This window comes from Orbilia oligospora (assembly GCF_000225545.1).
Source record: "Orbilia oligospora ATCC 24927 unplaced genomic scaffold scaffold00079, whole genome shotgun sequence".
Classification (NCBI taxonomy): domain Eukaryota; kingdom Fungi; phylum Ascomycota; class Orbiliomycetes; order Orbiliales; family Orbiliaceae; genus Orbilia; species Orbilia oligospora.
Genome location: NW_011645636.1, coordinates 28,849 through 52,896, shown reverse-complemented (window position 1 = coordinate 52,896; position 24,048 = coordinate 28,849). Strand labels below are relative to the sequence as shown.

Sequence of the window (24,048 nt, the reverse complement as noted above, 5' to 3'; positions counted from 1 at the left end):
AATGTCAGTGGCTGCAGCTGCGCTGCAAGTGGCTGCAAGTGTCGGTGCCAAGCCCCGCCGGAAAGATTTGTCCAGAAATTTCGAGAGCTTCGAATCAAACCTGGCCCAACCCTGCACAATTGTTTCTCGAGAATTCTTCACCACCATCGCCATTGCCTTTGAGCCGGTATGTATCTCCCATCTTCGTTATCATCACTGTCTTCACACTGACCAATATTGCTTATCAATAGACACCAATTATAAACCTGCAAAGGAAAGACCCCCCACAGTGTTACTCCAGCGCCATGAACGCTGTACCCCATCGGTTACTATCTTATTCTTCATCTCGATCCGCAATCACCCACATATCCCCACGGCCCTGCACCGAACCTCTCCGTTCATTGGCACCCTCTCGTTCCTATTCATCTTGGGTGAAGAGAAATCGTCCGTGGATATGCATACAACCTATCGCCCGAAACCCCCAGTCAAAATGTACCCGCCTACAACCTCGTCCTTTCCCAAGCAGACCTTGCACAAGTCAACAGGTTGGTAGATCCATATACATATCCAATCGGCTAGAGGCAACTCTTAGCATCCCATTTACCAACTTTACCGTTCATATAGTTTCATACATCAATACCCCGCCAAGCTGCTCCGAAAGACCCTTACTCGGTGCTCGGCGTATCTAAATCCGCTTCAGCAAGTGAGATCAAGAAGGCTTACTATGCTATGGCCAAAAAGTACCACCCAGATGCAAACAAGGACCCTAAAGCAAAAGAGCAATTTGTTGATATCCAGCAATCTTATGATCTTCTCTCGGACCCACAGAAACGAGAACAATACGATCAGTTCGGGGCATCAGGCTTTGATCCTAGTGGTGCCGGTGGCTTCAACCCGGATGGTGCCAATCCATTTAGCGGTGGTGGTTTCGGCTTTGGAAGCGGTGGGTTTACCGTTGAGGATATCTTCAGCATGTTTGGTGGTGGCGGTCCTGGCGGCGGAAGAAGAAGAGGCAGCCACGTGGAGGAGGCCTTTGGCGACAACATAGAAGTCCAAACAACCATATCCTTCATGGAGGCCGCCAACGGAACAACCAAGACTATCAACATCTCTCCTTTAGTAACATGTCACACCTGTTCTGGGTCCGGGCTCAAGACTGGTGCTCAGCGCACGACATGTAGCAAATGTCAAGGTACTGGAACAAGGATACACTTTCATCAAGGAGGTTTCCAAATGGCATCAACATGTGGAACATGCGGTGGAAGTGGCATTGTCACACCTAAAGGCTCGGATTGTGGAACCTGTTCTGGAGCCGGCGTCCTCAGAGATAGAAAATCCGTACGAGTAGATATTCCACCGGGCGTTGACGATGGAATGCGTCTGAAAGTCGACTCTGAAGGAGATGCCCCCATCATCCAAGGTGGCTCTTCTCCCGGAGCTAAGCTCCACCGTGGAGATCTTCTTGTCCATATAAGGGTTCAGGCACATCCAAATTTCAGTAGGTCCGGGGCCGATGTTTTATACACAGCTACAATCCCCATGACTACCGCCGTGCTAGGAGGGAAAATCAAAATACCTACCCTAAAAGGAGACGTAGAGCTCAACATCCCAGCGGGAACCACCACCGGAGATCGCATTACAATCGCTGGCAAGGGAATGTCGAAGCTTACAAGCCGAAAGGGGGCCTATGGTGATTTGAAAGTTGAATTCAGAGTCTCTCTTCCCAAGTAAGCCGGATTCGCACCCCGCGTTACCATGTGAAATGAAACTAATATATAACCCCTCGCAGAGCGCTTACTGCTTCACAGCGAACGCTACTTGAGTTGCTCGCTGACGACCTAGGAGATCACCAGGCCAAACGTATTATGAATGTTTCTGATCTGTAGGTTTACAGTAGACATCGACTCTATGATTTGAACATCTTCTAACGCAACAGCCCAGGATGAACGAAGCCAACTCAAAAACTGAGCCCAGAGATTCTGGGGACGCGAAAGAGGGGTTCTTGAAACGAGCTTTCCATAGGTTCACCCACCCTCATGACAAGCAAAGCGAGAAATCGAGCACGACCAACAAGGAAAATGATGAAAAACTCGCTGAAAAAAGTACCAGCAGCACTGGGAACTGAGCACGTGATTCTGAGCTCCCAATACCAGGCGTTGTGCCAAATTTGGAGCGAGCTAGCATCTTAAATATTAGACACCGGGGTATCTACCCCCTCTTGCACCACCTGTATTATACAATAAATTTATAGAAAGCCTCGGCTGGGATTGTATATAATTTCTTCTTCTTGCTTTCATTCCCCTCCGTCAGAACAAAAGCTGGTTGCCAGCTTGATCTTTTATATATATTACAATGTAACTACGTAGATCAATCTATTATCTTGAATCTTATCGGGTTGCCCGAGAAAGGACAGAATGCTTTTTATGCTGAATAGAAACACTTCTAGTGACAGATCTAAAAACAATACAGGTGTAACAGGATCCCTTCCCTTCCCTTGAACGCCTGGCGGAACAATGAGATTAAATAAGCGACTATGTATGTACAGTACTAGTCCGGAAACCCAATGCAGAATCTTTTTTCTCGTTCGAGTCCGCAAATAGGATGCCGCGGTATACAGATCTAGGCAGGTTGGGCAGCAATGACGGGTTCCGAGATCCTGGTGACCTGAGCACCAGCACGGATTATCCTTGTACCTGTTGAATCATTAACGAACTAAGAGCAATGCAATAATTAGTATTTTGACATTTTGTACCGTCATCCTGCTGTGCTTATCCTAACTTACCGAAATGTCTTTGTTCTCTCGCTGTGCTTGCTTCCAGATTTCAACTTCACAACCACCACGAATGACACCAACCCTCATGGTTGATAGCAAGTTGTGAGCAGCATTGGAATGGTTATAAACACCGCCATTAAACATCGCCGTAGCATCCTTCCCAATACCAGAATTGATCATAGCCCTCCCACCTGGGTGATCCTTGATAAAATCACCGACGTCGTGGATAACACCAGCGACAGCAATAAGTGCCTTTCCATTGCGTGCTTGTTCTTGGAAGTCTTCGAATTCGATGACGGGGAGTTGCTCGAGAGGAATACCCCAGTCGAGCTTTGCACGAACTCTGTCAAGCTTCTTCTGCATTTGTTGGAGTCTCCCCTTTTCGATCTCGTTAGACTTGAATTCCTTGAGGTCATACGCCAAGCCAAGTTGTTTCCAGATCCAGATAGACCATTTGGTAGGATCGTACTGGAACCATTCAATGGCATTTCTGTAGTCGCTTGGGAATTCGTGGTGAAAGTTGTGGTAGCCTTCTCCGAGGGTAACAAGAGCGGTGATGACATGATCTCTTGGAGAGTTTCTATCGTCAAAGGGCTGATCACCAAGCCAATGGGCCAGCGAGTTGACACAAAAAGTAGCTTGCTGAACGAAGAAAATCCTGAGAATACCAGCGTAAATAAAACCGCCTTTCCAATCTCCCCAGCCTAACCCAGAGACCAACATGGGGAAGATCAGAGACATGAATGTGACGATAGGAATGTAATGCTTGTGTTGCCAGATGACGACGGGGTCTTCGCTAAGGTCGGTGATATCGGTGCGGCCGATACGCTTGGGGTTCTGTTTCATAACCATCCATCCGATGTGGGAGTAGAGGAGACCCTTCCGAACAGAATAAGGGTCCTTATCGGTATCGGTGTAGCGATGGTGGGCTCGATGGCCACGGGCCCACCATCTGATAGACCCTTCAACGGCACCAGCTCCAACGGCGGCGAGGTATAGTTTTAAAGGCAATGTGGCGGAATAAGAGGTATGGGCCCACAATCGATGGTAACCCGCTGTAATTCCGAGGCCGGTGTTGAAGTAGTAAACAACAGCCCAGATGGCAGTTTTACTCTGTAATGGGGTAAACCAAGCCCAATAGCATCCGATCAACGGGATAACCAAGATGAAGTAGACGTTGAGCCAGTCAACATGTTTCCACCAGTTTGTCCATGTAATTGGCTATTGCGAAGAAGAAGAATAGACATGTTAGTAAAGCTCATAGCTGAATGCACACACCAAAAAAAAAAAAAAAAAAAAAAGAAAGAAGGAGAAGAAGAAGGGTTTATGCTCCTGTTCGCGAGAGGGCAAGCAGTGAGGAGAGCAGGAAAACTTACCAACTCCGTGATATGTGGTTTGTCAGAAGTCGCCTTTCGGCTGGACCTGGAATGGGAGGATGAAGCCGAGGAAGCCCCCATAGCTGTACTATAATGGGAGACTGCAAAGGTGTTCTGGAAGTGGTGGTTGATAACTAGACGGGTTGAAGCAGGCAAGCGGAAGAAGAGAAGAAGGTGGAAGACCTTTGACGTTTTATAAGTAAAAAAAAAAAAACCTTTAGTTGACTTTACATGTATGGCTGGCGAGGCTAAGAACATAGCTTTGTGTTGTGCACGTTGACGGTTTGGTTTGGAGCAGCGAAGTGTTGAGGTTGTTGGGGAAAACGAGCTCGCTGTTGCCTCTTCTGGCCGGACTTTCCTCGCTCTGATTGGCTGGCTGGCCCCCAACCAAGTTCCCCAGCTATCGCCTATCGATAAAAAGTACTTAAAGCTGGCGACTGGCCACCCAGCACAATCCATGACCCTGCCATCCGAGTCGGGCGGGTTTGCCAGATGTATGGGGTAATCAACTTCTATCTATTGGAAACTAGCTTTTCGGAGATACCTAATTATGTACTAGCTACTTGGAGTATCATCAATTGATTGCATGCATGTGATATTGGCGTGATTAATTAACCATTGACGACGCATCTGCCACCGAAAATGTTGGGACTTTCCAGCCCAACCCCGGCCAGAAGGAACAGAATATATTGTATGTATGTACGTACATGTATGCATGTTCATATATGCATATTCACGCTTGTGCACATGCATCCTCCATAAGTAGCATTTTACTACCAGCTATTCGTGACCACCCTTAGCCTGACGAACCCTATAGATTATAATCCTATATTACTGTGTACCTAGGTATGTACAGGTATTGTTGTTGTAATCTCGCTGATGTTTCCAAAATACCACACCAACAACACATAAATCACACCACCCACAACCAATTCTTGCATAATCAAAGGTATAGATGGTGATAAGGGATTACGACGCTGACCTGATCTGATCTGGACTTAAGTAGGTGGGTCCTACGTAGATCGGTACTTGGACTAGTAATATAAGTGTATACTCGATATATAAAAAATATTTAATAAACTCGTACATTCGAAGAACATCAAACATACGGCGCTATGCATATGCAAATGGATCAATTCCAACTACTCCCATTAAGTATTCTGGGCACGTACCGCATCTACCTACTTGGGTACTACCGACGGCTAAAAATTATTCATCTGCCTTCTTCACCTCTCCGGATCCTCGTTCGGAACCCGATACTCTCTGTGGCGCCACAGAGGGTGTTTCCTTAACATCCTCCAAGTCCTCCTCTTCTTCTGGTAGAATTAAGTTCAAGATAAGCGTCACAAATGCGCATAGAGCAAACCCTGTCGAACAAACCAAAGCTGATACAATCAGTCTTGTTAGTATTCACAGCCGTAATTTTTCTCTAGGTTGGCTATATACGTACTGATTGCGTCAAAAAAGCCCCTCTTTCCCGCATTGTCGCCCTATCATTTCTTGTAAGTCTCACTTCTCGGGCAAAAAAAAAACTCCCCCAATGTTGAGCTTACCGAATATGTGAAAACTAGATACAAACTCTCATTAACAACCTCCTTTTTGTAATTACTTGCTTATTTAAGCAGAGTTGGATTCTCTTACCGTGGTCAAACCAGTCATGAACCATCTCCGCTCCGAACCCGAGTGCCAGCCCGCACGTGACAATGAATCGGTTTCTCCGGGTAAATGGCATCGTGGATGTAATCCTCATTCCGGAAACCGCAACAGCTGAAAACAAGAATGTCGTCATCCCTCCCAATACAGCTCCCTACAATTTGCCACATGTCATTGGAATACAGTTCAAGGTCCCATTTGCGGGCAGAGTGTTTATGCTTACTGGAATAGCAACCAACGCAGCAGCGAACTTCGAGAATATTCCGGCTACAATCAACCAAAAACAACAAAAATATCCAGCCTTTCTATTCGCACATCTTGTCAAAGCAATAACCCCGTTGTTCTGCGCGAAAGTCGACATGGGCGTAATCGTAGAAAGACAAGCCAGTAGACCGTTGAATCCGTCGGCCAGGACTCCACCTTGGATTCGTGTCTCATACAGCTTTCCCTCCACATCGAGTCGCGAGACATCACATGTCGCAGTAATATCCCCAATAGCCTCCATCATCTATATCGCAGTTGCAATCAGTATATCATCGCTGAGTGAATGTATCAAGCCTCCATATAAACCCCGAGGTACTTACCAAGACAAGATATACGGCCAATAATGGCAGCACTATTGGTCCATAAACGGATAAAGGAAACGTGTGGACCCAGATAAAACTCACTGCCGGTGCAGCTTTGATCCCTGTATCGTCGAAATAACCGCAAGCCGCTATTCAAAATCACATTAACAATTTAGCTTCCTTGTACATTATCTAAATTGGTACGATTTTTATAATACCTGCAACAATACAGCCAACAAAGAGACCAATGATAACGGCACAGCTCTTCATTATAGGTGATCCAAATCGTTCGCACAAGATTATTGTCACGAACACGAGAAATCCCAGCCCGATAAACTCCGCTGACCCCCACGGTAGAGGATGCGGGGCGTTTATATTAGGACAAAGCGCAAAGAACGGGGTCGGAGGGGGGCTCGAAGAACAGGGGCCGTTTCCACCTGCCCAATTTTTGAATCCCGATCCAATTAGACTGGTACCGATGAGCATGACAGTCGGGCCCGTAACTATTGGAGGGAATATTCTTTGAAGTATCTTCGGTGGCATAAAACTGAGCAGAATTTCCAACAAAGCACAGATCATAGCAGTTCCGAGAATGGCACCGTAACCTATTCGTATTAGTTAAAGTATTACACTTTAGCAAAAAATGGGTGCAGAGGTACCTTTAGGGCAAGGCAGAAAAGTCCCGTCATCCGCTATCTCACACATACCATTATCATACATTTGTGAGAGCGCTCCCTTCATGAATATCGGTTTAGCGTTCGGGTTATTACGCGAAGTATCAAACCCAATTCCTCAACACGGTCGAGGAGCCTGGTGACGAGACAAAGAATCCAATGGGGTATACTAACTTGCGCAACCGGTATGACAGCGAACGAGGTTCCGACGACCGAGATTAGGCCGGTCCCGAGATAGTATGGAGTTTTAAAAATATGAAATCGCGTAATTTGGATAGAAGACAAGATTCCACAAACTATCAAGGAAGTCGATACAAGGTAACGCTGCACATCCGGACTTAAATTTGCAGCGGTCTTTCCAGAACCACCGATGATGATCGGGGGGCTATATTAACATATCACAGGAAGCAATAGATCAGCTTCACGCCAAACGAGAGCTTAAACAATTGCGAGCTCGTCCAGAGCTAAGCGCATATACGCAAGGAAACGGCATTTAAGACTTATGAGACTAACCTTATAACTCCGGCTAACATTGCAAGAGCGTGCTGGAAGCCCAAAAGTGCAGCGAGTAGAATGGGCATATGGTCGTAAAGCCCGAAGAACGGGGCTGCCTTCCTACAATTTTAGGTCACGAAGAATTAGATCTAGGACAGACCAGGCCTCGAGGTATGCACATGAGAAGATACCTGACCCTCCGCATGAATGGAATATTAGGACGAAAGAGAAAAGCATAGTCGTAGTCACCAATCAGTCCATCTCTGTGTGAAAATCGGTCAGTGAAGGACCTTCAAAATACCACAGGCCCTTTGCGTTGCAGACTTAGTCAGAAAATTGCGCTTGAGGCGAGCCAAGAGTGACGGTTTTGGGGGATTAGAACCAGGGACGATTGTATCTGGGCCTTCGTTTGCATGTTCCTCGGCCGACATTGCTTCGTTTTTCTTCTTCCTTGTTCTTTTGTCTGTTGCGCAGAATCTTCAGCGGCCTCGTTGCAAATATGTATGTTAATTATACTGAATTCCGGACTGTGATTGAGGACGCTCGGGAATTTGACAATGTCATGCCGTCGTATTTATATATCCACTTCACACTGTGCCAACCTGACTCGCAAATTATAGGAAAGATAAACTGAACCAAGTGGCGCCTTCTCAACCGGTCTAGATAGCCTTTGGGTGAAGATATTGGCTCCGGTGAGATAAGAGCCTGCCCTCAGATTGAGATAAGGTCTGCATGCTTGATTTTCTTCTTTCCTCCTTGCTCTTTCTCCACCAAGGGTAAGCCGGCGATGGGTGGTGCCCCCAAAAGTCAAGGGCAAAATGGTCAATCCGACCTGGTAAAAAAAGCTGCGGGTTCCGCTTGGAGTTTAGTTAAGGCGATATCCGATCCCTGCAATAGTTCTTGGCGAGTATGCGGTGTGGGGGAATTACTGTCAAAAGTTCTGGCGGCAACATCCGTGGTCAAAAAAACACACCATGTCGCTTTAGTATTCCTAGGAATAATGAGAAGTACTTAGGTAGTTAAGTACATATGTACATAGTTTCAAGCGAAACCCGAGATACGGCGATGGAGGGTCGCCGTGATCGATCGATACATAATGTACGCCCTCGCAGGAGAGCGGACCCTCGACCTAGCCTTCCTCGGGATCGCACGAGGATGACCTTCCTGTCGCGTGGCTCTTTATCGAAGGAGTATTTATGGGTATCTGCAATGTGAAATTAGCTTAGGCACCTTCCATTACTCGCAAACACGCACAAATGCTAGTTGTACGTACCCTAGTACCTGGTCCCAATTAATTAGTCAGTAAACAATCCATATGGACTTCTGAATATATATCAGGAGCCTCGATTTCAGCTGTTGGTTCCACAGTAGGCTCAGTCCCGTCGTTTTGTCTGGTTTACGAGACCAGTTTCTCCTCCGAATGTTGTTGTTTTTTAAGTTTAAGTTTAAGTTTTGTGTTGTGTTGTGTTGCGAAGAAACCGAACAGAACGAAACAAACGCAACGCAACTCAATTCAACGCGATTCACCACGCTCCAAAAACCTCATCCCCAGATTTCTTAAGATCTTCTCCTCTCCTCCTTTCCCTACCTAACGTACTTATAAAACACATACCTACGCCCATTCTGATGGCGACTTCGACACAATCGCAACAAGATAGTATAGGCGTAGGTTTGGTTCTGTTCGACCATCTCATTTCAGTCCGTTTAAGCTAACTCATCTTCTCATAGATCGCATGGGACCAAATGCCGATTTCCCTCCTCCAACAGTACCGGTCCGCCAATCTTCTTCGAACCCCGTCCGCAAGCACCCCCTACTCCGCAGCCGTCCTGTCAGCTGGAATTGGTAAAAAGTCTGCCTCACACCGTGATAGACAACCACAAGACTCTCTCCTTTCTGCCGTCCGTCGTCATTTCAACAATCAGGCCATCAACGAGCATGATGTAATTGTTAATTTCCTTTACACCGTCAAGAACAGCGGTATGTCTCCTTCCTCGTATCGATTTAAACGATGCTGCTGAACGCATCTATAGATAGAGCTTTCAGACACCGGTTTCCGCCAGCGCGATAGAGGTATACGGGTGCATTTGGTCCGGGTCGGGTTGAGAGTGATTATTGTAAATGTGGACTCATACATACTGACCTAAGTACCTACTTAGGCGCTTAGGTTATCGCATTCTAAAATCATTGCTCCCTCTACGAGGTTTGAGGGATAGGTTTAGTCCGAATGTATCGTGTCGGCTAGTCGCATACGTGAATAAATGGGTAATACCCAGCCATCCATCGTAATTATCCATTTCTTCCATTCGTTTAGTAACTTTTGTGTATAATATAATTAGCGGCGACCGATAAGCAAGTCCGTATTACATACCTACTACTTACTTACTTACCTAGGTACTTACATGCCTCTTAAGTAGGCGCTGAGTACATGTCTGGTGCCTGACATGTAACTGAGCAACACCCAAAAAAGAAAAAAAGTTTTTTGGAGGGAAAAAGAAAAACCGGAGAAGGAAGCAAACGTGCTAGCCCACTGAAATCCCAATTGAAAATCATAAAAATTCATCGATGAATGTATCATGAAACCGATACATTTCCTATGACCTCAGCATCGATGAGAGGCCTCGGTAACACTGCGACTGCTTTGTGCGACTTAGCCGCTCTACCTTCCCGCAGATACGCTCAGCATACGGGGGGTATCAATGCACTCCGAAGCCTGATAACATATTCATCTTCCCAATCATTCCATACATCGCACCAATGCGCAATTCCTCGGAATCGTTCTCGTGGAGCCTCAGCCCTACGGCGTCAACCATACCCGGGGAGGGTCTCTCTTCAGTATCTCGGAGACGATCTACCTCAGCCAGTTACTGATCCATCCAAACATACGGATGTTGTCACTAGCCCAGAGCATGGACTTTGGGGGTTTTTCAACAAAGAAAGGGTATCTATCCCAACCCCGGAAGAAGATTACAGACACGGTATTACTCAAGATCCATAGCCTTCTCATACATATCCCCCACAAGCATGCTAATATGGAAACTTCCTGGTGTAGGTCGAGCCTGGACTGTCGAAGAGTTAAGACATAAAAGCTGGGATGATCTACACAAACTCTGGTGGGCTTGTGTGAAGGAACGTAATATATTAGCAACCCAGCAGCTCGAACGCGAAAGAATGAAGCCAGGCTACGGAGAATCCGAGGCATACACCCGTAATCGTCTTGTGGGCACTGCCTCCCGTCGTTTTGTGTATCGACATTGCAGAACTAACCGTGGTTAACAGGTTCGCGACACCCAGAGGGCAATCAAGCACGCTCTTACCGAAAGATACTATGCCTGGCAGGAAGCGCTCAAGGTAGCCGAATCAGATTCTGATATTGACCTCAGTGGAAAGGGTCCCGCTTTCAACCCCCAGAACCTCGATGTACGTATATAATACAAGAGTGCCATCATTTTCGGACGTGGGAATTATCGTACCTGATACCTAAGTATATACTGACCCCTAACGAACAATCCCAACAGGTCGAATCTTCTCCCAATATGCAAACCTCTAGCGCAGAGGTGATACCAGAGGCTAGATCAGATGCAAAAGACACTAAACGCCTGGAGCTATAGTCATCTCCAACCCCAGCTCGAGACCTAAAATAACATTTGCTTGTATATATTGACAAAAACCCTCTTCATCATCTTTCTTTCTTTTCTTTTCCTTTCCTTTTCCTTTTAGCTTCAGGCTTCACGATTGTACGTATATACAGCAGAATTGCCAAAGCAGTACATCTATAAGTACTACTTAGTCGTTTTCTTCATGCCTACTTAAGTATTTACTTGCTTACTCCTTACCGCTAGACTAAATACTTACTTGTCTCGTCGCCAGACTTCTCATCGACAAGGACTTGCATGCTCAAGCTTGGTATCTGCCAGTAGCAGAAGTTTTCCGCAATGTGCATCAAAGGTTAAACTGGTTAGGTGTTTAACGCTTACAGAGCCCTTAGATAAAGGGCTTAGTAGATACCTACCTATGTCCCTACTTAGGTATCTAACCAGGGACTTAAGTAAGTACTTACTTAAGTATTTACTTAAATATTTACTTCTTAGCTTAATTTCTCTAAGTCGCCAGCATGCACATGAGGCCCCAGTGCGTTGGCTAACCCCTCATTTGAGAATGATGTTTGTCTTGACCTACCCGGATTCGTTCAACACCACCTTTCATACCACGAAGCTTGTCTCCCCTCTCCACTTTACCTCAAAGCTTGCTTCATCAATCGTATCTTCTTTGTTGCTAAACTACCTGCCCAGTATCCGGACCCGACAATACTGTAAGTTTCCTCTTGCTCTTATTCCTTAGGGCCTTTTTCTTCTACGTCTAGGGAACCTTCCTCAGCTAGAGCCCCCTAAATTCATGTCTTACATCAATAATCGCGTACTTCAACTGACGAACACGTAGGATTAACCCCAATTACCTTCAATTAAGCGGAAATCTCATATTCATTATGGATGACGGTCAAGATCCAATCAAGGATTTGGAGAAGGGGTTCGATGTGGTCGTGATGGGCACCGGTAAGGACTGTTTTGTGTTGGATATCGACGATGGCGGTGCTAACTACCGTGGCTCCCAGGTCTCACTGAAACCATTCTGTCTGGGTAAGAGTGTCTGGTGATATTGAATTTGGAACCCCAGGAGATAGTTCGATTTTCTAACTCGTATTGAACCGCAGGGTTATGAGTGTGCAAGGGAAACGCGTCCTCCATATCGATTCGAATTCCTACTATGGCGGGTACGTCGTCCCAATACTGCTACTATTCTCCTAATACATGAACACTAATTTCCCTTGATTAACGAATTACAGCGAAGGGGCAAGCCTGAAGATGAGCCAGGTAGGCATACGGAATAAATCTTCTAATATAGGACCCTATCATGACGTTTTCTGTCCGCCATAGATTTACGAGAAATTTCGAGGAGACGGTTCGAAGCCCCCTGCTGGGCTGGACAAAGACAGAGACTGGAACATCGATTTGATTCCGAAATTCCTCATGGCAGGCGGCGAGCTTGCCCGTATTCTCAGACAGCTGAAGCAGGTATGTTATTTCGACCTCCCTACTTCTAAGATTCTATCTAAGGGAAGGGTTTAAAAGGTCCAAGACAATGTTCAATTCCAGCAAATCGCCGGAAGTTACGTATTTCGAGGTTCGGGTGGCGGTTTCTTCGGGCTCGGAGGATCTGGGGTCCATAAAGTCCCCTCGACGGCCTTGGAGGCGGCGAAATCGAATCTTATAGGGATAATGGAGAAAGGACGTCTTAAATCCTTTCTCGAGTCTGTTGCGGCGTATGATGACGCAAAAGGCCCCCAACATCAAGGTAGTCTAAACTAGACCCCCTTTTTTTAAACAAAAAAAAAAAAAACTAAACAGGTTAACAGGTATGAACCTTGAGAAGGATTCTATGAAATCCGTCTACGACAAGTTCAGTCTGGAGGAACCTACTCGAGATTTTGTTGGTCATGCGATGGCCCTCTACTCTGATGACAGCTACCTAGAGCTCCCTGCACGCCAAACATTCAACAAGATCAAACTCTACGCTGGATCTGTTGCTATGTATGGGAAATCCCCATATATATACCCGCTTTATGGGCTGGGGGAACTCCCGAGCGCCTTCACTCGTCTTTCAGCGGTTCACGGAGGGACATACATGCTTAACACCGAAGTTCTAGACTTTGAGCATGCTGATGACGGTAAAGTCTCTGGAGTCAAAATCAAATTCGAGAACCCAAGAAAAGACGGTGAGTATGTCGACCTTGTCGTTAAAACGGGACGAGTCTTAGCATCCCCAAACTATGTCGCAGAAGGAAAGAAGAAGAAAAGGACGGGGCAACAGGTTGTTCGTGCGATCTGCGTATTGAACCATCCAGTCAAGGGAACCGATAACAGTGACAGCGGTCAAATAATCATTCCTCAGAGCGAAGCCAATCGAAAGAATGGTAAGATAATAACACTCCCCACTTTTGATGCAACACTCTGTTCTGACGGCTGTGGGTGGGTGGGTAAGATATCTATATTGCCGTTATCTCATCTGCTCATAACGTTTGCCCGAAGGGGTATTGGATTGCCATTGTCTCTACAATCGTAGAAACGCAGAACCCTCAACACGAACTCAAGGCTGGATTTGAGCTTTTGGAGCCTATCGAAGAAACGTAAGTACCGACTAATTCGGCGCGACTTAATGTTCCAAATGCTAAACGGCCTGCAGGTTTTTGGCGAAGCCTTTCGATTTGTGGGAGCAGTTGGATGATGCAAGTGATAACGTCTTCGTTTCCAAGAGCTTAGATGCAAGCAGCCATCTTGAGACTTGTACTGGTAAGAACATCTCATTTGTCTTGCTATACAGGCCTTTTGCTGACAACGATAAACGAACAGATGATGTGAAACATCTATACAAAATAATGGAGGGTAAGGACTTGGATATCGATGGTCTCAACCCTGACCGGGCAGAGTAGGCAAATACGGAATAGAACTTATTTGCTAGTAGCAATAGCTAGGTTGTATCTCGATGTCTTCTGGGGTTAGTTAGAATGAATGCGTAGGTACTATCAGAAGGGTTCAATTATAGAATCACAAACTTTTGTGAAGTGAATAGGGACTGAAATGCATACCAACTTGGAAATTAACCACAACGTCCTCTCGAATAGCCCAAGTTCAATTAGTACTTCCGGCTTATGTATACGCTTACGGGGTATCTTCAAATAAATAAAGAAAGAAAAAGCGAGACAGTATAAATCTTGAAACCGCAGGTACTACGACAGTGGCTCAGCTATTTTTGTAAGGTATATACCAACCTCGTAATAATGGCTGAAGCGTTTAGTATAAATCTACCTTATAATGATCTACATGTACATGCGTGTGTAATATCTTGAGTAGTACTAAGAAGTACCAGGTATGTACCTATGCCGATGTCACGTGTTTAAGCACACACGCGGGGTGTTGCTTCAAGCAAACAAGCATGCACAGCAACAACAAGAGGCAAGCTTCTAGCTAAATTCGCAGCGCATTCTACAGCGGCCCTCTACGATTAACCGATAACACAACAACCTTCTACAAAACGCGGGATAGAATCTTTCGCCATGAGAGTAATCGAAATAATCATAGACGTAAGTTCTCTAACCACCCTCAAGAACCCCACATTCCCAAATCTAATACGATATACTCTGTTTTAGGGCTTCAAGTCGTACGCTGTCCGTACTGTTATATCTGGCTGGTACATCCATCATTCTAAACGCGCTCGAGAAAGTGACTACTCGACTAAAGCTTCTGCTACTTTGCAGGGACGAGAGCTTCAATTCAATTACCGGTCTCAACGGTAGTGGCAAATCGAATATTCTGGATTCAATATGCTTTGTTCTCGGGATTACCAACATGAGTACCGTCAGAGCGCAGAATTTACAGGTGCGCCCTAGATTTCTACGAATAGAATCAACCTCAGGAGACCAAAATTAATATTCCTTATCAGGATTTAATCTACAAGCGGGGTCAGGCAGGTGTCACCAAGGCGAGCGTCACCATCGTTTTCGATAACAGTGACAAAAAACGAAGTCCCATTGGGTTTGAGGAACACAACCAAATAAGCGTTACGAGACAGGTACATCCCTAGAAACAACTTCTTTGATGCCAGGTGCTGATATCTCTCCTGGGACAGATCGTGCTTGGGGGTACAAGCAAGTACCTTATAAATGGGCATCGCGCCCAGCAGCAAACCGTTCAGAATTTGTTTCAATCGGTTCAGTTGAACATCAACAACCCGAACTTCCTCATTATGCAAGGAAGAATTACTAAAGTGCTGAATATGAAACCCGAGGAAGTCCTTGCACTCATCGAAGAAGCTGCGGGCACGAGAATGTTTGAAGATAGACGGGACAAAGCCCTTAAAACAATGGCGAAAAAGGACAATAAGGTCCAGGAAATAAACACGTTGTTGCAAGAAGAAATAGAGCCGAAGCTTGAGAAGCTCAGATCGGAGAAACGAGCATTTCTAGACTTTCAGCAAACCCAGTCTGATCTAGAGAGGCTTTCGAGAGTTGTCATTGCGCATGACTATCTCAAAGGCAAGGTATGGGTCGAGGATTGATATTCCACGAACCTAGCTTATATATGTTCTTCTAGGAGCGCATTTCCCGCGCTACGTCCGATTTCCAGAAGAAGGAAGATAGGATCGATTTTATTGAGAGTGGGGCCAAGCGGATGAAACTAGAGATCAACAAACTCGAAGAAGATATCCAAAGAGTAAGGTCTCAGCGAGATATGGAACTACGGAAAGGAGGAAGGTTCCAAGAACTAGAGGAAAGGGTAAAAGAGTCCTCACACGAAACAGTCCGCTTGCAAACCCTCTTCGACTTAAAAAATGTCCAACTCTCAGAAGAGGAATCGAAGGTCGATCAGGGCCGAGTCGCGCTGAATAGTGCCCAGAATCTTCTCGAAAATAAAACAAAGGCTTTCGATGATCTCAGAGGCGGTCATGAGGCAGCAAAACAGCACATTGAACAACTCACCATGAATATGGACAAACAGGATGATCTCTTACAGTCGTTGCAAACTGGCGTTGCTGCAAGGGAAGGTCAGCAGTCGGGGTACCAAAGTCAACTCCAAGGTAGGATATGGATTATGTATATTTCAGTTTTAAACTGAGGTTTCCCATGTACACATACTAACTTATCTCCAATACGGCATTTAAAGACGCTAAAAACAGCCTCAGTGCTGCAACTACTGCCCAGGAACAAGCTAGGCTTCGAATTGCAGATCTTGAGAATCGCATTCGAGAAGATGAGCCTAGAGCAAAGAAGGCAATAGAACAGAACGCCGGTCTATATCGAAATTTGGAAACTCTTAAACGTGAGGCCGATCACATTCAGAAAAACTTGCAAAGCCTTGGGTACGAAGAAGGCACTGAAGAACGAATGAAACAAGCCCAGCTGTCTACCCAATCAAATATCCGACAAATCCAAGAGCAGATAGATAAGCTCCGTCGGAAGGTTGCTAGCATAGAATTCACATATTCTGACCCAGTGGCAAACTTTGATCGGTCAAAGGTTAAGGGTCTTGTAGCTCAATTGTTTTCTCTCTCACAGGATAAGTATGAAGCGGGAACGGCTTTGGAGATATGTGCTGGTGGAAGGCTTTATAACGTCGTTGTTGATTCGGAAGTTACGGGTGCTCAGCTGCTTGAGAACGGCCGACTTAGAAAGCGGGTGACGATCATACCTTTGAATAAGATTAATGCATATCAAGCTGCACAAGAGGTAGGGATCCTCAGGCTAAGTCCTTTCCATGCACTTACCCAACTCTATAACGCTCACTGTCCTCAAATAGAGAGTAGAATCGGCCCACAAACTCGCACCCGGGAAAGTGCACCTCGCGTTATCTTTGATTGGGTATAGTGAAGAAGTTGCGAAGGCAATGGAATATGTATTCGGCTCTGCACTAGTCTGCGCGAACGCTGAGACGGCACAGCGGGTTACGTTCGATCCCTCTGTTCGCCTCCTCAGCGTCACATTGGATGGAGACGTATACGACCCCTCCGGAACATTGTCCGGTGGAAGTGCACCGACATCTAGTGGGGTTTTGATTACTCTCCAGGAACTCAATGTAATGACACAGCGACTAGAATCGGAAAAAATTCAACTTCAAACCATCCAGGCAAAGATTGAGGGCGAACGGAAACGTCTAGATGAAGCAAAGGACTTTGGACAGAAGTTGGACCTTAAGCTTCATGAGATCAAAATCACGGAGGAACAAATCAACAATAACTCTTCGTCTAATGTATGTTACTATTGCGCGCAAAATGACGATGGCTAACGGCTGTTTAGATAATTCAAGCGGTTAAAGAACGGAGAGGGACCATAGAAACCCTAAAAATTGATATTGAAAACTATAAAAAGGCCGAAATCGATGCCATCGGTGATATAAAGCGTATAGGACAAGATATGCAAGATTTCACAAAAAACAAAGACGGGAAGCTTGCCGAACTTCAGGTATAGAGAATCTCAATTCTACTTGGCCCGATTCTTCAAGGCGAATGTTAATGATCGAAGAAATCCGTCGCGGCGGCAAAATCAGAACTTGGGAGAAAAGTGGAGCAGATGAAAGCTCTCCAGAAAGAATATCAAGGTGCTCGTCTAGAAATGGGTACTTCATTCCTTCCTTTCAACCCCTGTGCTAGCTAACTAGGAGTGTCTTACTAGAGCAGGCTGGTGGCGATCTATCGGCCGCAAAAGAGCAACTCGAGGAAGCCAGCCTAAGTCTTACATCCCAACAACTTGAAATACAAAATCTGGTAGAAGAACAAGCCAGTGTCAAAGTAGGAAAAGACGTGAAATAATGGGCATTCCATCTGAGTCGTAGCTAACATCGCCTTAAAATATAGGCAAGCCACAGATCGTTGCTCTTAGAGTTAGAGCGAGAGAGGGATAAACTTAGTGGTTTTGATGACGAGCTGCAATCTCTTCAACAGGCGGTGAAGGCCAAAAATACCAGAATTGTGGAGGAAGGTCTTGAACTCCAACAACTCAGGCACGAAACTGAGAAAGTTAGGAAGGAGCAAGAATCTCTGAAACAAGCACTCCAGGCCTTAGAAGACGAATACGAATGGATCCAAGACGAAGAAGAGAACTTCGGGCGTGCAGGAAGCCCCTACGACTTTAAGAACCAAAATATACCGGAATGTAGGGCTTCTTTGAAAATTATCAACGAGAGGTTCTTGGGGATGAAAAAGAAGATCAACCCAAAGGTTATGAACATGATTGACAGTGTGGAGAAGAAAGAGGTCGCGTTGAAAAGGATGCTCCATACCGTTATTCGTGACAAGGAAAAGATCACGAAGACTATAGAGAGCTTAGACGAGTATAAGCGAGATGCTCTGAAAAAAACATGGGAAAAAGTAACAGTTGACTTTGGCCATATATTCTCAGAGTTGTTACCTGGGAGTTTTGCAAAGCTTGAACCTCCAGAAGGCAAGGATATTACTGAAGGGCTTGAAGTAAAAGTTTCCCTTGGAAAAGTCTGGAAGCAGAGTTTGACGGAGCTGAGTGGTGGCCAAAGGTATGAAAATTGATGTCGTACCCCCATCTTCGAATTTCTTCTTACTTATGGTCTAGGTCGCTGATTGCATTGTCGCTGATTTTGGCATTGCTTCAATTTAAACCCGCTCCCATGTATATTCTGGACGAAGTTGATGCCGCTCTGGATCTTTCGCACACCCAGAATATTGGCAGACTTATAAAAACTCGCTTCAAGGGAGCCCAATTCATTGTCGTTAGTTTAAAGGACGGAATGTTCCAAAACGCAAACTGTATCTTCCGTGAGTGCCATTCCACTCCCTAAGGTAGAATTCCTGTGGCTAACAATAAACTTGCAGGTACACGATTTCAAGATGGTACGAGCATTGTAATACAAGAAAAAGGGGGGGAACACAATCGCAAGCGGTAGGGGAGGTAATTTGAGATGGCCATGCTAGTCTTTGTCCTATGTTGTCTTATCAAGAAGCTTTGAGTTTACAGGCCCCTTGATAGTTTATTCTACAGTATTATCATAGGATACTCAAATATCCATCTAAAACCTCGCTTTTTCCCCACTAGATGCGGGGGGCTCGCTCGCCCAGCGAAAACATATCGTTCCCATGTAATTTGGAAAATGAAACTCTTGATATACCTAGTCTCGTATTGCAGACGCGGTCCACACAAAGTGTGGAGCACCGTAATTGGTATACTGGGCCGTTATTTACCTCTCAGGGGGTTCATCGCCACCAATATCAAGCTTGAGTTCAATCTGATGCCCATTGGAGCTTGAAGTATCACCCTGGAAGCCGAGGGGCACTGCATCAGTACCAGATGATTCAAGCTCTTCGCTTCGGCTTGATATAGGTAGCCCTCCACCCTCTCTAGAGAGAACAAACAAAGGGAAGTCCTCTGATGGCATAGGTCCACCGAAATCGGTGACCTCTTTAGGTTGGCTACCATCTATTTTCTCGGATACATCGTCTAGGGATACACTATTGTTGAGAATGACCGGGATTTCGCGACCATTGGAATCATTAGTATCCTGATCCAAATCATCCTCAAGGTCTGAATCATGCTCGGAGCCTTTATTCTCTAGGCTGGCCCTTATGAAATCAGCACCATCATCTCTAGCAGTGCCGTCAAAGGCCGCGCTAGGAATTGTGAGGTTGTCTTCCGGGATTAGATTATACTTGTCCGAAACAGTTCGAAAAAACTAGAGATATATTCAAATTAGAGATCTGTAGTTAAAACAGAAATAGGATAATGGACACAAGAGGACTTGGGACTGGTAAATACCACATAAAGGCCATGTTCATTCTCAACATCCCAGAAAACACCTCGATGCAAAAACCAAGCATGCGCAAATATCCTGTAAAGCCGGCGAAAGATACTCGAGAGTTGTTTTGTTCCATTTGCATTGATATTAAGTCTGCTGGGGAAGTGTTTTGTAGAGCAAAGGGTACTTGCAGCATGATCCAAGGTATGCACGGAATAATCCATTGCGCAACAAGAGCGGGGGGGATCATGGACTGCACAAAGATATTGCCATAACGAGGCACGCATCTCTGGGCAGGTTTCCTCGGTGCAATTGTCGCTCAGAAGGCCAACAACGAGATGGTTGAGATCACGCGTGAGGCGCCTCGTCAACTCGTAGCACCACATCCATTCATCGATGCCATCAGGGCAACTTGCGATACGGTCGCAATCTTTCCGCGAGAGGGGTAATATATGATCGGAGCCCGCAGGATTCGTTGTCGAGGACAGAAGGGCAGCTAGATGTTCCTGAAGCTGAAATGCAGAGTCGAGTTCCGCAAGAGGGACTAGTGGTGGACCATTGATATCCTTTAATTTTGTGCCTTTACGAATTCTTCGGTTTCCACTATTCGGGGCGAGTTGCGGGGTGTTTTGAGGAACAGGGAAACCGGGGTTTGACATGAATGATGGTGATGTGGGATTCGACAAGTCTTCGACAGGCGGTGGAGGGGAGGGGAGGCGGGGCGATGTCGGGACGGTGGACGACGATGATGGCGGTAATTGGGCCGTCGTTACAGATATCGGTGCCTGGTCGGAAGGGATAGCCATCTCGAAGATGGTGTAGATGTAGACGAAGGTGACGATTGGTAGTTTTGATCTTTGATCTTTAAGTGCTCAAGGTACTTAAGAGGTATGAAGTATGTAACTATGTCAGTACGAGGTACATAGAAGGTAGTTAGGTAACACGGACCTACCTGAGTATATAGGTCAGACCTTAAGTAAGGCTACGTGCCCCCCCACCCACCACCACCACCACCATCACCACTATTACTTCCTCCTCCTCCTCTCAACATTGAAGTAAGTAATCAGGTACTACTCTATAGCGTCTTCTTTTTCTTCTTCTTCTTCTTCTTCTTCTTCTTAGACCACTGATCATTTCGACCCCATCAGCAATGTCACACCGACCTACTCGATCTAGTCACGCTCGCGATTTCTCGATTTCCACCAAAGCTTCCAATCGCCCTTCGGCCTCCCTCACAGACGCCCCTGTTTCTCCTCGGTCGCACCGGCCAGGTGGAACTACGCCTCTCCACGCGGGCCCTCCTCCATCCTCCTCTCGTCCCGGCAATCCTGTGTCAAAGCCGGATCGGAGAGTAACCACTACCACTACAACCACAATAGCTACGAACACAGCGCTTCTCGTCACCAAGTCTGCACAACGTAAACCGAACGAAACAAGAGAAGTTCCCAGCGCTCCGAACAGAGACAAGCCCAGATCGGGCCCTTTTTCCAGCAACAATGGGATAGGTTGTCTTGTCATTTCCAAAATTCATGGGTCATTTCACTCATAATCCGCTACAGTTTCCTGGTCCCCCGAAGTTTCATTGAGGCAGCAGACTACAGCTCCTCTTGCCTCCAGAACGACTTATCCTCCGCTATCAAATACTATCACTCCTGTCAAGGGCCCGACCTTGCTAGAGCAGATGAGCCCAGAGGCTCAGGAAGCTGCAGTCATTGAGGACCTGCTTTTTTGTTTTATGGTACGAATGCAAATGTTGTTGTCTTCGTTACAATTCTTGTGGCCCCGGCACCTGTTGAGTACAAATCAACCTAACATTCCCATCTTTTGACATGACATAGGGGTTCGAAGGCCAGTTCCTCCGATTCAAGGAAGAGTATAACCCCGTTGTCGAAGCTGAGCGTTTAGCGGGTCCCCAATTTAGAATCCCTATAGGCCTTGAGCCGAGTATAAAAGACATTCTAGGATCACTCCTCAAAGTCGCAAGACATTACGCTGCACTTGATGCATTTGTCGAGGTGCAATCACGAGACGAATTTGGTGCTATCAATCATGCTCTCTGCTCTGCGATTAGGAAGTTGTTGAAGGATTATCTTGTACTCATCGCGCAATTAGAACACCAATTTTTATCTAACCCTAGCTTCACCCTACACACCCTTCACCTAAGTACAATCCCGGTTTCCCACACTCTCTCGCAATTATACTCGCTAGCCCAGGAAATCTTGCGACGAAACTCCTTGCTTGAAGATGATGACCTGGATTCTGCCGGAGATGACGTTGAATTGTTATTAGAATCACTCAGAGATGGTGCAAATATTGCCGGCGGCGGGCCTGTTATGGGAAGGAAAGTATGCAAGGGTGGCGCAGTCCTCGATCTTATCACAAACCGCCTGAATTCCATGGCTGGAGACCCTTCTACTCGAAGCTTACTTGAATACCTCCTTCGACAATCATCAATGCCTTATATGGTAATGCTTAACGAGTGGCTTCACCATGGTGTCATTAAAGATGCCCATTCTGAGTTCTTGATCAAAGAAACAAAATCAATCCGTAGGGAACGGCTGGAAGAAGATTACACGGATGAATACTGGGATAAAAGATACACTATCCGGCATAACGATGTACCTCCACAGCTTGAAGCAGTCAAGGAAAAAGTCTTGCTCGCAGGAAAATATCTGAATGTAGTTCGGGAATGTGGCGGTGTCGATGTGAGCAAGGAAGTAAAAGATGTTCCTCTAACTTTCGATGACCCAAAGTACGCCTCCATATTTCACCATTTTACGTTCTGGGTTTTGGGGGAAAGTTGCCCAGGCTTACCTATTCTCTAGTTTTCTTGATAATGTTGGCTCCGCCTACGCACACGCGAACGAATCGCTCCTTAATTTACTACTAACGACACACGGCCTGCGAGCACGCCTTCGCTCCCTCAAACATTACTTCTTCTTAGACCAATCCGATTTTTTCTCGTATTTCTTGGAGTTAGGAACGTCCGAGTTAAAAAAACCGGCTAAGAACGTCAACGTCGCAAAGCTACAATCCCTCCTCGATCTAACCTTGCGGCAACCCGGAAGTATTGCGGCAGGAGACCCCTTCAAAGAGGATGTCAGAGTCCAGATGAATGAAATTGGCTTAACGAAATGGTTGATGAGAATTGTTAGTGTTAGTGGCGTGGATGAAGGGTCTGGCCTCCCTGAGGATCATCGTAATTCTTCGAATCTGGATGACGATAAGTCAATAACAGGGTTCAATGCAATGGAACTCGACTTTGCGGTTCCATTTCCTCTCTCTCTAGTTATCTCTCGGAAGACAATACTCCGGTATCAACTAATATTTCGGTACTTACTATCCCTCCGGCATCTCGAAATTCTCCTTGTTGGCGCATGGCAAGACCACACCAAGGTCATATCTTGGCGACACCACTCTCGCTTCCTCCCAATCGAACGTTGGAAACGGGGGGCTTTTACTTTGAGGGCAAGAATGCTTGTATTCGTTCAACAACTTCTCTATTTTTGCACAGCCGAAGTTTTGGAGCCAAATTGGCACAGCCTTCAAGAAAGAATCGGAAGCGTTAAAACGGTCGATGAGCTGATGCAGAATCACGTAGACTTTCTGGATACCTGTTTGAAAGAATGTATGCTGACAAATTCTAAACTTCTTAAGGTATGCCCTCAAAGCCCTAGAAGTTCTAAGGGGTGAGTTAATACAGTCTCATGTCCAGACACACTAACTTGAGAGAACCCGTCATTCTCCAGATTCATGCCAAAATTATGCAAACTTGCACAATGTTTGCCTCCTATACTTCGCATCTATCTAGGGCGCTTGTTTCCGCGGACCCAAGTCTTAATCCTTCAAATTCCGGAGCCATTAGTTTGGGACCCGATGAGGCTGCAAAAGTCGAAAAACTGAGCGACAATCTCAAAAAGTACGAGGAGAATTTTAGCCGACATCTTAAAATACTTCTTGATGCCTTAAACTATTATGCTGCGACGGAGACGGTCGTTCTCCTAGGTCTCTGTGCTAGGCTGTCGACAGCAAACGATGGGAACGCTGTCATGAATTCTAGTTTGGAAGAGCCATAGCCAAAATTCACACATCTAAGAAAGTAACTCTAGATATTTTCACAGAAAATACTCAAGTCCCTCAGACCTCCCTTTTGAAAACAGCAAATTCGACGATATAGGTTGATAAAAACTTTGAAGTGAATTTTCAGACTCGATTACCTAGGT

General features: G+C 45.8%; 9 protein-coding genes across 9 annotated transcripts; 6 read left to right on the top strand and 3 right to left on the bottom strand.

Moving 5' to 3' along the window:
- Position 1: 1 nt before the first annotated feature.
- AOL_s00079g18 (uncharacterized protein) lies at positions 2-2,104 on the top strand (the record flags this gene model as incomplete). The annotated part of the gene is made up of 5 exons (XM_011123893.1): positions 2-166; positions 231-524; positions 604-1,706; positions 1,769-1,861; positions 1,921-2,104. The coding sequence occupies 5 exons, from the start codon at positions 2-4 to the stop codon at positions 2,102-2,104; spliced, it is 1,839 nt and encodes a 612-aa protein (XP_011122195.1).
- Positions 2,105-2,598: 494 nt separating this feature from the next.
- On the bottom strand, positions 2,599-4,209 carry AOL_s00079g17 (uncharacterized protein; the record flags this gene model as incomplete). Its single annotated transcript, XM_011123892.1, has 3 exons — positions 2,599-2,691; positions 2,762-3,973; positions 4,129-4,209. The coding sequence occupies 3 exons, from the start codon at positions 4,207-4,209 to the stop codon at positions 2,599-2,601; spliced, it is 1,386 nt and encodes a 461-aa protein (XP_011122194.1).
- Positions 4,210-5,337: 1,128 nt separating this feature from the next.
- AOL_s00079g16 (uncharacterized protein) lies at positions 5,338-7,721 on the bottom strand (the record flags this gene model as incomplete). Its single annotated transcript, XM_011123891.1, has 11 exons — positions 5,338-5,513; positions 5,579-5,618; positions 5,682-5,695; positions 5,770-5,935; positions 6,005-6,289; positions 6,366-6,496; positions 6,566-6,952; positions 7,055-7,082; positions 7,196-7,406; positions 7,535-7,636; positions 7,708-7,721. 11 exons carry the CDS (start codon positions 7,719-7,721, stop codon positions 5,338-5,340), a joined length of 1,554 nt encoding a protein of 517 aa, XP_011122193.1.
- A 1,421-nt stretch (positions 7,722-9,142) lies between these two features.
- AOL_s00079g15 (uncharacterized protein) lies at positions 9,143-9,585 on the top strand (the record flags this gene model as incomplete). Its single annotated transcript, XM_011123890.1, has 3 exons — positions 9,143-9,181; positions 9,245-9,494; positions 9,548-9,585. 3 exons carry the CDS (start codon positions 9,143-9,145, stop codon positions 9,583-9,585), a joined length of 327 nt encoding a protein of 108 aa, XP_011122192.1.
- A 498-nt stretch (positions 9,586-10,083) lies between these two features.
- Positions 10,084-11,125, top strand: AOL_s00079g14 (uncharacterized protein; the record flags this gene model as incomplete). Its single annotated transcript, XM_011123889.1, has 4 exons — positions 10,084-10,492; positions 10,567-10,733; positions 10,794-10,934; positions 11,033-11,125. 4 exons carry the CDS (start codon positions 10,084-10,086, stop codon positions 11,123-11,125), a joined length of 810 nt encoding a protein of 269 aa, XP_011122191.1.
- An 875-nt stretch (positions 11,126-12,000) lies between these two features.
- On the top strand, positions 12,001-14,001 carry AOL_s00079g13 (uncharacterized protein; the record flags this gene model as incomplete). Its single annotated transcript, XM_011123888.1, has 10 exons — positions 12,001-12,067; positions 12,127-12,151; positions 12,226-12,285; positions 12,358-12,385; positions 12,449-12,586; positions 12,644-12,866; positions 12,928-13,485; positions 13,554-13,698; positions 13,755-13,861; positions 13,922-14,001. 10 exons carry the CDS (start codon positions 12,001-12,003, stop codon positions 13,999-14,001), a joined length of 1,431 nt encoding a protein of 476 aa, XP_011122190.1.
- Positions 14,002-14,625: 624 nt separating this feature from the next.
- On the top strand, positions 14,626-18,979 carry AOL_s00079g12 (uncharacterized protein; the record flags this gene model as incomplete). The annotated part of the gene is made up of 14 exons (XM_011123887.1): positions 14,626-14,652; positions 14,719-14,759; positions 14,827-14,947; positions 15,012-15,140; positions 15,198-15,608; positions 15,662-16,145; positions 16,232-16,794; positions 16,865-17,314; positions 17,362-17,526; positions 17,587-17,680; positions 17,737-17,852; positions 17,919-18,592; positions 18,649-18,851; positions 18,909-18,979. The coding sequence occupies 14 exons, from the start codon at positions 14,626-14,628 to the stop codon at positions 18,977-18,979; spliced, it is 3,549 nt and encodes a 1,182-aa protein (XP_011122189.1).
- Positions 18,980-19,270: 291 nt separating this feature from the next.
- On the bottom strand, positions 19,271-20,631 carry AOL_s00079g11 (uncharacterized protein; the record flags this gene model as incomplete). Its single annotated transcript, XM_011123886.1, has 2 exons — positions 19,271-19,762; positions 19,846-20,631. 2 exons carry the CDS (start codon positions 20,629-20,631, stop codon positions 19,271-19,273), a joined length of 1,278 nt encoding a protein of 425 aa, XP_011122188.1.
- Positions 20,632-20,975: 344 nt separating this feature from the next.
- Positions 20,976-23,901, top strand: AOL_s00079g10 (uncharacterized protein; the record flags this gene model as incomplete). The annotated part of the gene is made up of 5 exons (XM_011123885.1): positions 20,976-21,330; positions 21,385-21,563; positions 21,664-22,577; positions 22,651-23,482; positions 23,575-23,901. The coding sequence occupies 5 exons, from the start codon at positions 20,976-20,978 to the stop codon at positions 23,899-23,901; spliced, it is 2,607 nt and encodes an 868-aa protein (XP_011122187.1).
- Between the last annotated feature and the right edge of the window lie 147 nt (positions 23,902-24,048).